Source organism: Balaenoptera ricei, chromosome 8 (assembly GCF_028023285.1).
Source record: "Balaenoptera ricei isolate mBalRic1 chromosome 8, mBalRic1.hap2, whole genome shotgun sequence".
Classification (NCBI taxonomy): domain Eukaryota; kingdom Metazoa; phylum Chordata; class Mammalia; order Artiodactyla; family Balaenopteridae; genus Balaenoptera; species Balaenoptera ricei.
In genome coordinates this window covers 19,079,226-19,095,014 of record NC_082646.1, presented here as the reverse complement: position 1 = coordinate 19,095,014, position 15,789 = coordinate 19,079,226, and the positions used below count along the sequence as shown (strand labels likewise).

Here is a 15,789-nt window from a genome sequence, read left to right as displayed (position 1 = left end):
TAGAGAAAGCCCGTGCATAGCAACGAAGACCCAACACAGCCAAAAATAAATAAATAAAATAAATAAATTTTTAAAAAAAGAAAGAAAAAGCGTAAACCCACAAGGACAGAGAAGAGGAAAGGACAGAAAAAGAATTTTTTAGAATTTGAAATGGACAAGTGGTACCTGACTTAGCAGACCCAGGATTCTAAGCCAGTAAAGGCAAAGTTCAGGTAAAAGCCACTTTACAACACAGAAATTCCAAAAGACTTGACTCTAGTACCTCTGAAAGTTAACGCAAAGATAGGGCTACAAACAGGATGATAAGGTGTAAAGTTTAGGAAGTATATAGTTAAACTCCATATCTTTTCCCCATTCACACTGTTCCTCAGAAACACTACTGTCAGCCATAAACTGTCCCAGCAAGAAATCTAACTCAAATAAGAAAAACTAAAAATACAGATGGTTCTGTAATTATTCTACAGCTTAGACTATAGTTGACAAGGTCCCTGCCTCCTTATTGGCACAGGGTTTAAGGACAGCTTTTGGCATGCTCCTTTTAAGTATGAGCACATAAACAAGGATTGGCCAACATTTGAAAGAAGTATTTAAAATGAAGAGACAGGGACTTCCCTGGCGGTCCAGTGGTTAAGACTCTGTGCTTCCATTGCAGGGGGTGCGGCTTCTATCCCTGGTTGGGGAACTAAGATCCCCCATGCCACGTGGCACAGCCAAAACTTTAAAATTTAAAAAATAATAAAATGAAGAAACCAAAACAGGCAGATAAAAAGAGTGAGGTAGATTTATATTGAAGGCCCTAGAAAGCAGTGTACAACAAACTTATGTGAAGAAAGCAGGTTAAACAACATTATTAAACCAATCTCATAGAAAAAGAGGTCAGAGGTGGAAGAATTGGATAAAGCTGGTCAAAAGGTACAAACTTCCAGTTACTAAATAAATAAGTACAGGGGATGCAGTGTACAACATAATGACTATAGTTAACACTGCTGTATGGTATACAGTTAACCCTTGAACAGCTTGGGGTTAGGTGTGCTTACTCCACATGCAGTCAAAAACCCACTTAAGCCAAGGGGGAAGGGGGTGTGGGATAAACTGGGAGATTGGGATTGACATATATACACTGTTGATACTATGTATAAAATAGATAACTAATGAGGACCTATTGTGTAGCACGAGGAACTCTACTCAGTGCTCTGTGGTGACCTAAATGGGAAGGAAATCCAAAAAAGAGGGGATATATGTATACATATAGCTGATTCACTTTGCTGTACAGTATAAACGAACACAATATAGTAAAACAACTATACTCCAATAAAAATAAAAATTTTTTTAAAACCCACTGAAAAGTTTATAGTCAGCGCTCCATGTATCCAGTTCTGCAAGTGCAGATTCAACCAACCTTGGATCTTGTAGTGCTGTAATATGTATTTATTGAAAAAATTCTGCATATGAGTGGACCTGCACAGTTCAAACCTATGTTGTTCAAGTGTCAACAGTATTTGAAAATTAAGAGAGCAGCATACCCTGGGGCTTCCCTGGTGGCGCAGTGGTTGGGAGTCCGCCTGCCCGTGCAGGGGACACGGTTCAAGCCCTGGTCCGGGAGGATCCCACATGCCGCAGAGCAACTAGGCCTGGGCGCCACAACTACTGAGCCTGTGCTCTAGAGCCCGTGCTCCACAACAAGAGAAGCCAGCGCAATGAGAAGCCCGCACACCGCAACTAGAGAAAGCCCACGCACAGCAACGAAGACCCAACACAGCCAAAAATAAATAAATTTTTAAAAATAAATAATAAAAAAAGAGAGAGAGCATATCCTAAGAGTTCTCACAAGGAAAAAAATATTTTTTTCTTTTTCTCTCTTTTTTAAATGAGATGATGGATATTAACTAAGCTTATTTTGGTAATCATTTCACAATGTATGTAGGTCAGGTCATTATGCTGTACACCTTAAACTTACACAGTGGTGTGTGTCAAGTAATAACATTATAGCATGGTTTTATTCTATATTTATTTTATTTTAATGTTTGGGGATATAGTCACCAAAGTGATTAACTCTAATTAGTGGTATTAGGGAGCATTCACTTTCTATTTTCTAGCCTTCCTGTTTTAATTTGTTTTAAGTGAATAGTGTTACAATCAGAAGAAATTTTCTTGGAAGGGAATACTACATAAAAGGTACAAAATATCAGATGTCCTCTAATTACCTTGCTGGTATTAAACCATATTAATTCAATTAGGATCACTTTTTGTTTTTTGTTTTTGCAGAGTGAAATCCACATGTCTGAAGAAGCTATACAGGATATATTGGAACAGACAGAATCGGATCCAGCATTTCAGGCACTTTTTGATCTATTTGACTATGGTAAGTAGAACATTTCTATCAAAGCAGTTAGGAGAAAAATGTTTCTCTGGAGAAACAGCTTAAACAGAGTAAAACAACATTTCCCAGAGCATCTGGAAAAAGTTCCTGTTTTCATTAAAGCAAACATAATGGATATGAAAGAGGTTTTTTTGTTGCTTTTTTGTTTTATTTTTTCTTAAAGATACTTTAGCTGTAAAAATAAGGAACAGTTTTTGGGGTGAGGGAGGTTAGTTGTGGGCAGTTTTGCCAGTCATCAAAAATGTGTTGAGGTCTACTCCTGTACATATATTATACTAAACACAGTTGGATAATACAAGAGGAATAAAAATATTTGTCTATTGCCCTCAATCTTATGGCCTAGTGCAGTAGTTCTCAAAGTGTAGTCTCCAAACCAGCAGACCAGCATTGTCTGAGAACATGTTAAAAATGCACTGGTCTAGGGACTTCCCTGGTGGCACAGTGGTTGAGGGTCTGCCTGCCAAGGCAGGGGACGCCAGTTTGAGACCTGGTCCAGGAGGATCCCACGTGCCGCGGAGCGACTAAGCCCGGGCGCCACAACTGCTGAGCCCACGTGCCACAACTGCTGAGCCCGCGAGCCACGGCTGCTGAGGCCCGCGCACCTAGAGCCCGTGCTCCGCGGAGGGAGAGGCCACTGCAGTGAGGGGCCCGTGCACCACAACGAGGAGTGGCCCCCGCTCCACGCAGCTGGAGAGAGCCCGTGCGCAGTGGCGAAGGCCCAACGCAGCCAAAAATAAATAAATAAATAAATTTCTTTTTTTAAAAAATGCACTGGTCTAGTGGAAAAATCATACTTGTCAATGATATACAAGGCAACATGTTAAAAACTATAATTAAAGGACTATAATTAAGACCAAACTTTAACATTTGCTTGACCACTGTCAAGCTGTATTTGTTGCTTATTTTTATTTTGGTCATTTAACCAATTGTTTCCCTATTCCCTTTTTAACAGGTAAAACAAAGAATAATAAAAATATGTCACAAGGCATTTCCAGTCAGCATATGGAAACCAATCTCAATGTAGTCTTAGCAGGTGAAACTAATCTAGCAGTTAAAGGTTCTTTTGAAACAGAAGTATCTGGTAAGAATTTGATTTTGTTAATATCAATCTAAATCCTAACATCAGCCTCAAAATCTCAAAGGCAGAAAATGTTGTTTAATTTGAAAGCTGTTCAAATTACCACATAGGTCATTTTTGTGTTTCTAAGTTTTCTCTCTTCATTTAAAAAAAAAATTATTCCCACACCTTTAGTACTTTGATTAAAAGGTGAATTGTTAGTACTCATTCCTTCATGATGCAGTAGACATGCACAAATTGGTGTTAATAGTGTTGACCAGTTCAACCTGTCTGTAACATTTAACTTAATTTTTTGAGGCACATATCCAAATCCCTGATGTGTAAGGTTAGTTTGTGGTATTAATCATCCAGCCTCGTAAGCAAGCTTAGCTGAGTGCTCAGTATCAATATCAATATCTCACTTATTTAGAGGAAATTATATACTCTGCTGATCGTCCTGAATTATGGGTTTTATGAGGTTTTAGGTTATATTCCTATGTGTCTGCTAAGTCAGTTCTTTATGTTTCTGCCTCCCATAGAGTACCAGTATGGCACATAATTGTCCACAATAACTACTTATGAATGAGGGAGGGCAGTGAATATGTCTATCTTAGATCTTTTAAATATTGGCCAAGTTTCTTAAAATTTCATTTTTGTGAAACATAACATATGCAGAAGTGCACAATAAAAGTGTACTTTAGCTCATTGAATTATAATCAAGCAAATACCCACATAACCATCTCTAAAGTAAAAAAATAGAATACCGCCAGCACCACAAAAACACCTCTTCATATCCCTTCCCAATCACTACTCCTTTCATCCCTGTTCCTCAAAGATAACCATTATCCTGGCTTCTCTCACATTATCCTGGCATTTCACACTTGCTAAACTTTACGCCTCTTTGCTACCACCTCTATCCATTTCTGTCTACGCCAAGCTATGCCAAAATAATCTTTTCTGTTCATCTATTCTTAAATGCCATGACCCCTTCCAGCTCCCTCAAAAGACTTCATGGCTTCCAAGTTTCACATCACGCCTTCCAAAAACCAGTTTTGGAATATCTCAGACTATATTCCTACTTTGAGTCCTTTGCCTCTACCCAAACCCAATCCTCCATTTCTTCTCAGGCTGAATTGTAGGAGGGCGTGTCTTTCTCATATATATTATGTGTGGAAGATTGTGCTTCAGATAAGCTCTGCCCTGCACAAAATGAAATTTGAAATCCTATTTTCTCAGAAAGTCTCTTCCCACTTCATTGAAACTGACTACCCCTGAATTTATGTGGCCTGTATATAATTTCCACTGGTTTCCCCACAATAAGGATTCACATGTGCTCCATACCCACTATTATTTTACCAGTGTCACATTAACAGAATTTTATGATAGTTGATATACATTTTTCTGGATTTTTCCCAATATTTTTCAAAATGTTAATTGTTATTGTTTTCTGTTCTAAACTGTGAATGATGTATGACACAGTATATCAGTATTTTCTCAAATGCCCTTCTTTTTCCAACTATTAACACTTTTATTTGTCAAGATCTCCTCGTACAATAACACTTTCTCACATCCCATAGGCCAGAAGAGGTGCCTTTTGTTCCTATACTACTGTGGTTTTTGGCATGTTTCATTATGACTTTCTGTCCTATGTCTGCCTCCCTTAGACTGATATCACCAAGGGCGGAGACTGGGTCATTCATCTTTGTATCCCAGTACTGGTCATATGGTTGATCTTCAGTAAATGTGTAATAAATGTTAAAGTGTACACAATAACATCAAATGGTGATCATGCAAAATGTACTTGGCCCCATTTCACCTTCAAGAATATATCAGATGAAGTATGGTCAGTAGAAATGGTAGAAGTTGAAAAGTCAGTTGTTTTGAAAACACTGTTTGTAGCCAGTTTTTTTTATATATTGGTACATATTAAATGTTCTTAAACATATATACTTTTTCCTTCTTTGTGTCATCTGTTTTCTAAAAAGCTTGAAAAACAATTTGGCACTTGTTAACAAAGGCATTAGTAATAAGAAAAGTACCTGTGAGTTTTTTGATACTCAAAAAGTGAGGGAGTGAGTTTATCAGACTTCCACTTGCTGGTATGTCAAAGATTAGTTACTTCCTTGGCAAAATAGGTTTTATAGTAAAGATGACTACCTTAAAAGCTGTTACATACTCACCATATCTTTCTACCATCCTAATATTTTGCAGATGATCAATCTGGTCAACCCCCATTTTGTACATCCTATCAAAATGAAGACACGTCAAATGTTTTGAAGAATGGCAGCAACCATGATGAGCTTAGACAGGAAGCCCAGGAACATTTTCCCCAGATAGACTCTAGCGTCCAGAAAAAGGCCTTTAAAACAGTAGTATCTACTGAACAGAAGTGTAACCTTGATATCACCTTTGAGTCTGTGCCTAATTTGAATGACTTTAACCAAAGAATAAACTCTGATGCCGAATGTAATCAGCATTGTGCTGAATTATACACCAATCAGATGTCTACTGAAACTGACTTGGCTATGGAAGTTGAAAAGAATTCTTTGTCTCCAAGTGTGCAGAATGAATCTCGATTACAGCCTGATCAGTCTGATATACCAATAACTTCATTTGTTTCCCTTGGTGGTGAAACTAACAATGAGAACTTAATTCTCTCTGGAAAAACTTCTCAGCTTTTATCCCAAAATATTCCATTAACTGGAAAGCCATCTAAAAAAGGTCAATTTTGTGAAAGTTCTGACGATACAAGAAGACTTACAACTAATTTCCATGGTTCCAAGTCACCGGATTCTAGAGAAATTTACCAGAGTAAAATTGAAATTAATAATGTGTTACCAATTGCATCACAACAACTTTCAGATTGCCAAGATAATTCTTCACTTCAAAGTAAAATATTACCTGTGTCTCTTGAAGGTTCGGGTTTAACTGTATCTGAACAAAAAGTAGAAATTCACCTTGGAGATTCAGTATCTTCAATTAAACAACCATCTAATGATTCATCATCTGTTGAGTTAAATCATACAGATCATGAACCTCAGCACTCCAAGTCTGAGAAAGTTGCTTTGGGTTCACAAGAGCCTTCATCTTCTGTAAAAGAAGATGGAGATAGTATTTTTCTCTCTTTAGGTGAAAATAACTGTGAGGAAGTTACATTGATACCCCCAGAAGCTAATCCTATAGAAGATATACATTCTCTTCCTTCAGAATCTGTGTGTTCTTCAATGAGGGATTCTCACCCTGAGTCCCAGAACACTAGTGATAAACCTGCTGGCAACAAGTCAACAGAGATAGATGCATCAAATATAGTCTCTCTCAAAATTATCATCAGTGATGATCCATTTGTTTCCTCAGATTCTGAACTTAACAGTGCTGTTTCTAGTATCAGTGGAGAAAACTTGCCAACTATAATTTTGTCTTCTCCTGCTAAATCACCTGCCAGAAATGCAGAAGTAGTTAAATGCCTGTCTTCAGAAGAAACCACAGGTGCTGTCTCATCTGCTGAAGGAATTGGGGATTCAGCCTCAATGGAACAGAGCCTTTTAGCATTCAAACCTGAAGACTCTACAGTAAACAACACTCAGAATGAAGACAGCATTGCTTTTTCAGCCAATGTTACACCATGTGTTTCCAAGGATGGAGGATACATACAGTTAATGCCAGCTACAAGCACAACTTTTGGCAATTCAAATAACATTCTGATAGCTACTTGTGTAACTGATCCAACAGCCTTAGGAACAACTGTTAGTCAGTCAAATGTGGTGGTGTTGCCTGGAAATTCTGCACCTATGACTGCTCAACCACCACCTCAGTTACAGACACCCCCAAGGTCAAACAGTGTATTTGCTGTCAATCAAGCTATGTCACCCAACTTTTCACAAGGTAACTTTAGAACATATTGAAGTTCATTTCTCTGGAATGGGATCTAATTTCTCTTGTGTGTGCTGTTGTTGACTAGAAGGTAATAAATCATGGATGAGAGTATAAGATTAGATTCAGAAATTTGTGATTATGGCTTCTCTTTACAGAATTAATTCAATCAAACTTTTTTCTTTTAATCTGCTAAGCTATGGAATTCAGTGGTTTAATTTTTTATTTTTCTTTCCATAGTTACTTCTCAATCCATGGCTAAGCTATCAATACAAGAAAAAGGGGGGGGGAAGACTAATTCATCAAATAGCCATATACCTACTAAAACCCAGTGTTGTGGGAGATTTTTCTTAAATAGTTATTATAGTTCTAGTTTTCAAGGAATTTATTACCTATTTGGAAAGACTTTCAAGATACAACTTGAATTTCTCCCTGCATAATACCCTTTGTAATTTCTCACTATCTTCCACATTTGAAAATTGATCCCTGTCTTTAGAATTCTTTGTTTATAGGAGCACTTGTGGCATTTATTACATGCCATTTTATGTGTAGTGATTGACATGCCTGTCATAGTGGTCGTTGTTGATTATATGTTCCTTGAAGGTGGAGTTTATGGCACATTCATCTACACTTCCTTAGATATTGATTCCCAAGCTCCTTTTCCCGCTTTCTTTTTTTACATTTAGGCATACAATTAAATCAGATTAAATATCAGCAATTAAGTATAAAGCCTGATGGATCTATTTCAAGTGCTGTTTAAAATAAGATAAAGGAGGGATCAGAATTAGTAGAAAATGTGGAACTTGAGCTGAATCTTAGAGAAATAAGGTAGTATTTGGAGTAAAAGGAAGGGAATCTTAAGCAGCACAAGGATAGGTAGGTATTTGAGAGACTGAGGTGGGTGTTCATGAAAGAGAGGAGATCAACCTTACAGGAGAAGTTAATGAATTTATTAGGAAAAGATTCATTTACAGGGCAGGGTTAAATTATGATAGCCATAGACTATATTGTTGACTTCTCCATGTAAACATTGTATTTTCTCCCACAGTTTTGACTGGTTGCTCACTTATCTGGACCCTTTTTGACAAATACCATTGAGATAATATTATAGTTTGGGGTTGTGAGTAAGTCTTAGACTGTCAGTATTCAGTTTTGACCCTTATTTTCTGGTAAAAGATTCAGACTTGAAACCTGCACTACCAATTTTTTGATCAATTTCACTATTCTTTCTAGAGGAATCAGGGTACAACTAAAATATGATTTCCTGGCTGTAGAGTCTTATGCTTACTCATGATGTTTACCTTGACTAATTGCCATAAGAATAATATTCAGATTGACTTTTTCTTAATTTGTTAGCCTTGCTGTTGTCCCTAAATTAATTTTTTTAAAGGAGAGTAGATTATATGAAAAACTGATTATAATTATATAGAATTTATTTCAAATTAATAATTACTAGGGCTTCCCTGGTGGCGCAGTGGTTAAGAATCCGCCTGCCAATGCAGGAGACATGGGTTCGAGCTCTGGTCCAGGAAGATCCCACGTGCTGTGGAGCAACTAAGCCTGTGCGCCACAACTCTTGAGCCCGCGTGCCACAACTACTGAAGCCTGCACGCTCTAGGGCCCGTGCTCCACAACAAAAGAAGCCACCGCAATGAGAAGCCCGCGCACCGCAACGAAGAGTAGTCCCCGCTCGCCGCAACTAGAGAAAAGCCTGCGTGCAGCAACAAAGACCCAAGCAGACATAAATAAATAAATAAACAAATAAATATATTTATTTTTAAAAAACACAAAACCTTTAAAAATAATAATAATCACTTTGGTGTCTTGTGTTTATTCCATTTTATTGAGAACTGTTGGTTGTTTTTTTTTTAGGATCTGCCATTATAATTGCTTCTCCAGTCCAACCTGTACTTCAGGGAATGGTGGGAATGATACCTGTATCTGTGGTTGGACAGAATGGAAATACCTTTTCTGCTCCTCCTCGGCAGGTGAGATTTATGGACTGAAAATGGCTCGGTGCCGCTTTTCAAACAAAGTATAATTAATGGCTTCTTCTTCTCCAGGTCCTTCATATGCCTTTGGCAGCACCTGTTTGCAATAGAAGTATCTCTCAATTCCCTATCCCTCCAAAATCTCTGAAGACTCAGGGACTAAGAAACAAGCCTTGTACAGGTACATTTTTAAGTTCATTCATGTCAACTTTATGTGTGTGTACTCCTTTGTTTGCAGCAATACGACGGTATTTTTTTTTTTTTTTGGAATACTAATAACTTTCCTAACAGGTGGTTGTCCAACCTTTGCTTAAAGTTTTTTGCAGTGATTTAAAAAAAAAAAAAAAAAAGACAAATGGAACGAAATAGAGTTTAGAAAAAGACAGTGTATTTATAGCAACTTGTACATAGTAGAGGTAATGTCAGAAGTCAGAAGGGATAGGATAGTTTGTTTAGTAAATGAAATCTATTGGCTATTATATATATTACAGGGAAAAAATAGATCTCTTCCTCACAACATATATAAAGGTATGAACTCCAAGATGATTAACACCTAAAAGTGAAAAGCAAAACAAATAATGAAAGAAAATGTAAGAGAATATCCAGATGATGCTAGGATAAAAGATTGCTTTTGAAAAATGAAAAAATCTGATAATGCTGACTACTCCAAAATTAAAGATTTAGTTCAATAAAAGACAACATATACAAAGTAACACGAGATTTTCATTAATGAATGAAAATATTGATGAATGTTGTGGTGAGTTCTCAAACTTCTCTACCTCAGACTTCTCCATCTTCATGGGTGACAAAATGCCCATGTTGTTAACCTAACAACACCCTAACCCTCAGAATTGTTGACCCCTTTCATTTCTAAGTCTTTAATCTTCACTTCAGCCAGCCTGTCCCATAGCTTTACCTTTAATTTTTCACTGCTTGTTATTAGACCTATATAATTTTTAACAGTCAATAACGTCTCTCAAAATACTCACATTTCTGTATATCCATTGAATCTCTCTTCAACCAATGAGAGCTCCTATTACTTGAATCCTTACCTTTACCTGAATTTTCACTTCCTTTCTGCATTCATTTCCTTCCCTATCCAGGCTAAACCCCACAATCTACCACGTCAGCCACTTTTCCCAGTACTCTTAAACGCCTTCATATTCACATTCTTCTACCATATCCACTTAATACCCTCTAGCCCTGGATCTATCCAGCCAACCATTTCTCTGCCTTTACACCTGGGCTTCTTAGCATTGCTTTAGAAGTGATTCCATTCAATAACACTTAAAACTTTCTCACCCTCACTGCCACTTAGCAATTATTTTAAATGTCTACCTATCTTCTTTCTCTCCCATTCCTCCTTAATACTATTTCAGACTTCCACAGGTCTTCTCAGATCTATCCAGTCACCACTTTCCTCACTCCAGGCCAATGATTTTGATTTTTATCGGTAGTAAAATCCATTTTCTCACATTACTCGCATTTAATATGTACCTGTTCATCTAAAATCATTCTTCCCTTTTCCCTTCTTAGAGGAATGATTATCTCATTCTTTCTAAGGTTAATGCAGGCTACCTTCTGTCTTCTGTGTATCTTCAACTTTTCTTTTTTGGCTTCATCTCTCTGTGGCTGTCCAACTGTGGATACAAGGATCATTCCCATCATTCCTTTAGGTTTTTCACATCTGCCAGCCCTTTATCCCCGACCCCTCTTATTTCCCATTACTTCTTCATCCATGCTATTGTCCTTTCTCATGTTTCCACTAAAACTGTTTAAAGTCACCAGTGGCCTCCTAATGCTGCCATATGCGTTGGACATTTTCCATTCTTACCTTACTTTACTTCCCTCTAACAGTTAATACTATTGGTGGCTTCTAGAACTACTGTGCTCCTCCCGTTCTAATTTTATGTAACTTAAGATCCACATACTCTATATATCTAAGTCTCACCTCTTATTCCTCAAAAACCTCTTCTGCCTACCTTTCCCTCTTGGTTAATATCACCGTTTATTCCTCATTTACTGTTCATGTCCGTGCGAATGCCCATTACTGTCTCTAAGACCTTCATCATCTCCTACCTTGAATATTTATAGCAATCTAACTAGAATTTATATTTCCAGTTTTCTTTCTTCTCTAGTTCATCTTCTACACTGCTGCCAGAGTGACTTCCTAAAACAAATCTATTCATGCATCATCCCTATTTAAAACTCTTAAGGATTCTCTATAAAACCTTTTGCATAATACCCAAGGTCCCACACGATATCATCTTTGCTTTCGTTTCCGGCTTCATATCTTGCTGCCCTGCCACATAAACTCATAAGTCCATGGAAATTAAAATATGGCTATTAAAACTCCAGAACATGTGCTCTGAGTGACATAGGCTTACAAACATGACAGTTAAATGGGCAGAATTTTAAAATAGGCATAATATAGTGTTTTCTTTAAGTAACTTTTTGGATCTAAGTAGTACCCTTAAGTGCTACATTGAGCATACTAATTTGTAAATCCAAAGACTGGATTCATATTTGCCTGAAGTTAAAGCAGGTCATTTGCTCCATATTTATATTTCCCCAGTAACATGAATGAGCGATCGTCTCGTGTATATTACAAAGCTGCTTTTTTAGACCCAGTATGTGAAAGTATTTCATTTGTACATTAGCTATAGCTTAAATTTTTCTCATGGTGTCTGATACTGTGGTCTGTTCTGTTTTCTTTCAGAGAAATATACTTTCAGGAATGTTTTTCTTTTCTAATTAACTTAACTTATAATTCCAGGAAAACAGGTAAATAATTTGGTGGATTCATCAAGTCACTTAGTTGGATGTCATGTACAACGGTGAGCATAAAAGTAGTTTCTATCATAGAGTATTTGAATGCTCAAGTTAAAAGCATAAAGAATTTCTTTATGTTGCTAAGGAAAGTTTTTTTTTCTTGTAGAACTGAAGTTCCTGACAAGAATATGGCCACAGATCTTGGGAAAAAATTGGAAGAAATAACAGTTCCCTTCTCAGTAGAAAGTATAGTTCCAACTAGCAAAACCTTTGAAAGCCACAGACGTGTGCTCTGTTTTGATAGCACTGCTTCTCCTGTGGCGAATACACAGGGGACAAACCATAAGACGGTGTCCCAAAACAAAGAAAGGAATGACATTTCATTTTCTAATCTTGACTCACCCATTGTTTCCTCCACCTTAAAACCCCCTTCTAATAATGCTCTCAAAAGAGAGAGAGAGAAACCTCCTGTGCCTAAGATTTTATCTAAATCAGAAACTGCCATTAGCCGACATACCATAAAAGAAACTCAGTCAGAAAAGAAAGTTTCACCAACAGAAACTATACTTGAATCTTTCCATAAAACAACAGCTAATAAGGAGAATGAACTATGCAGTGATGTGGAAAGGCAGAAAAATCCAGAAACTTCAAAACTGTCTAATGGGCAGCAAAATGGGGGTGTACGGAATGAGAAAACTGTAGCTTCACTGCAAGAGCTAACCAGAAAACAAGGCACATCCTCAAACAGTAAAAATGTCATTTCAGTAGGTGCACCTGTGAAGGATTTAAAACAAGAACAAACCAAGTCTGCCAGTTCTTTGATTAACCCACTCACCAAACATACCACAGAAATGTTACAAGATATTCAGTGGCATAGCCCAGTAAGTAGACTCGCTGATAGTACTGATTTATCTGTACCCCGGACTTCTGGCTCAGGAGCAGGGGAAAAACATAAAGAAGAACCTACAGATGTTATCAAGGTCCCTTCTAGTAGGCGTTACGGTGAAGACAGTAGCACACCCAAAGTAATGGTCCCTCCTGTCACCCCAGACTTGCCCGCCTGCAGCCCTGCCAGTGAAACAGGGAGTGAGAACAGTGTAAACATGGCTGCCCACACATTAATGATTCTCTCCAGAGCAGCCATCTCCAGGACTACTTCAGCTACTCCTCTAAAAGACAATACACAGCAATTTAGAGCCTCTTCAAGGAGTACCACAAAAAAGCGGAAAATCGAGGAATTAGATGAGCGTGAACGACACTCCCGTACTTCTAATAAAAGTCTTGCAAATTCATCAATACCAATGAAAAAGAAGAAAATTAAGGCAAGTTTGAAAGTCTTAATTTCAAAACCACACCTTGCCCTTCCTTCAGTGCTCAGATTAAAGATCTCATCATTTTTTGCCATAGCTACCTAACTGAACATTTTGGTCAAGATAGCTTTGAATTTTGATTGACAAAATACATGCTCTAGCAGTATCTCTCAGCCAGTGTGGTACTCAGAAGTTATCTAGATGAAACATAGCATTTTCAAAACAGTTGCTAAGGCATGTATTTATAAACATTTTCCTTGGGAACAGGAGGTTTTTGTTTCTGTCATGGTAGGACCCAAGGGTTGGTGGGGAGAATGACATAACACATGAAAAATTGGGAAGCCATTATTGTGTATGGAATTACCAAGTGAAAACTACTTTGCAACTCCTCCATCTTAGGTTTTTGCCACATGTCCTACCAGCTCTTCCATAGATTCTAATATAAGTCAATGTGTTGGAGCAGTATAAAAATTAAATTTACCTGTTTCTTCTTTAATCACGGTTATCTGTAGGAAAGTAATGTAGGATTATCATTGATAAAGCCATTTTTCCTAAATCTGTTTAGCCAAGTTTAGTAAGTGGATTGAATAGAGAGGTTTAAAATGTCATAGAGGAAGTATCATATCAGGGAAAGAATCTTGGCTCTGCTGCCTTGCAAGCCTGGGTTGAATCCTGCATCTCCTGCTTATTGGTTCTTGACTGTTGTTAAGCCTATAACATCTGAGTCTGAGCTGCATCATTTGACATGAGGTTACCACACATCTTACGCAATGGCTGTGAGGACTAAATGCAGTGTTCGTAAAGTGCCTAGAGTATGTTAAATGTTTGGAACTTGAAAAGTACCTGTTAACTCTTAAAATCTTAGTAAAGCTTTCTAAAGTTTACAGTTTAGCAATAATGACCACCTTATAAAAAGCATGTTCTCTCTTGTCTCATTCAACATTCATACACTCTGAATTTGTATAATGTCTTGTGCTCTAAAATAATGAAATACCATTGAAGTATATTTTATTAACCTTGGATTTATAAAAATTGTTTCTACTTCTCTGTATAACTAAAATGCTAATGAACTAAACTGTTTTGGCAAAAATTTTGATAGTATATGAAAGTACCTGATATGAGGGTCTATGTGACTTAATAAGAAAGCTAGCCTTTTGGCCTTGTTTGAGTTCAATATGTTAACTTAGGTTTATTTTTTCTTTCTTTCTTTTCTTTTCTTTTTTTTTTTTTTTTTTTTGACAGAAAAAGAAGCTACCCAGTTCATTTCCAGCTGGAATGGATGTGGACAAATTTTTGTTATCATTGCATTATGATGAGTAAATATTCTGAACATATAAGAACAGTAGCTATTTAAAACTACTATTCCTTAAACTATGAGTGTAGGGAATGAGATACTGACAGAATCTGAAAGCATGACCTGCACTTTCATTGTACTGAAATTTCACTTTATTTCTAAATCATGCTGTTTCTAAAACAGCTTCCTAGTTTGTAAATAGCTTTACCTTGGTATATTTTTATTGTGGAAAAAACATTTGCAGAAATGTGAGTAAAGCCAATCTGCAAAACTGTATATCTTTGACAATTGTATATTGTAAATACTGTGTAAATCTCGTTGAAATAGAGCTTAAATCAACCTAATGTTCTTACATTGTATTTTTGGCTTCTTATGATCTCTAATTCTGAGGCTTATTCATCTGGAATAGTTTCTCACTTTGAGTGGGAAAAGTATACTTTTCCTTATAAATTGCCTTCAGTAATTGTCCCACAAGATATCTGAAGACATAGCCACTAATTAGTACAAGAGTGATAATGAATTCAAATGGTAATAAAGTAACCAGAGATTAACAATTCGGGGTTTTTTCTAGAGTGAATACTTTGCCGCCCCTTCTTATAATTGCAGTAAAGATAATGTTCCTAAAATTGTACACTTTATTTCTTCTGGTTGTTCTGGTCTCTTTGTTTTAAAGAGAGAATTTTGTAAACCATTTGAGTGTTCTGATCTTTTGTTTATAACTTTTAGATCTTTTACATAACTTTAAGCGTTTAGACTATTGAGCCATAAAAAGTTTGGTTATGTAGTAGTTGAGATTTCTTGGTATGTATATACTTTTCCCCTAAATACTGGGGATTTAAAGAACTGCACTAATTCATAGAACTTTTTACATAGTAGAGACCAATGCACATTTAATTTAAATCTTGTGTTCTATGTTAAAGCTTGTATGCAGGATTATCTTCTGTTGTCCTTTTAGAAAGCCATGTCCATCATAAGATGTAAAAAGAGAAATCATAGTTTTCTATTTTAATTTAGTTTCTCCTAAAATGGGCTATGTTACACTTGGATATAGTACGTTGTCTCTGTACCCCTTAAAGTATTATAGAGTTTCTCTCAGAAAGTCCTTAAGGAGAATG

General features: G+C 36.8%; 1 protein-coding gene across 3 annotated transcripts in view; it reads left to right on the top strand.

The window, feature by feature from the left end:
• LOC132370415 (protein NPAT) overlaps positions 1 to 15,230 on the top strand; it is a 52,575-nt gene extending 37,345 nt beyond the window's left edge. For all 3 annotated transcript variants that reach the window (XM_059930385.1, XM_059930384.1, XM_059930386.1), the window contains 8 exons: positions 2,266 to 2,362; positions 3,333 to 3,461; positions 5,649 to 7,319; positions 9,180 to 9,295; positions 9,371 to 9,479; positions 12,075 to 12,135; positions 12,237 to 13,392; positions 14,623 to 15,230. In XM_059930385.1, coding sequence (XP_059786368.1) covers positions 2,266 to 2,362; positions 3,333 to 3,461; positions 5,649 to 7,319; positions 9,180 to 9,295; positions 9,371 to 9,479; positions 12,075 to 12,135; positions 12,237 to 13,392; positions 14,623 to 14,700 — 3,417 coding nt within the window. In that variant the 3' untranslated portion in view covers positions 14,701 to 15,230. The remainder of the gene's footprint in view (positions 1 to 2,265; positions 2,363 to 3,332; positions 3,462 to 5,648; positions 7,320 to 9,179; positions 9,296 to 9,370; positions 9,480 to 12,074; positions 12,136 to 12,236; positions 13,393 to 14,622) is intronic.
• Positions 15,231 to 15,789: the final 559 nt, after the last annotated feature.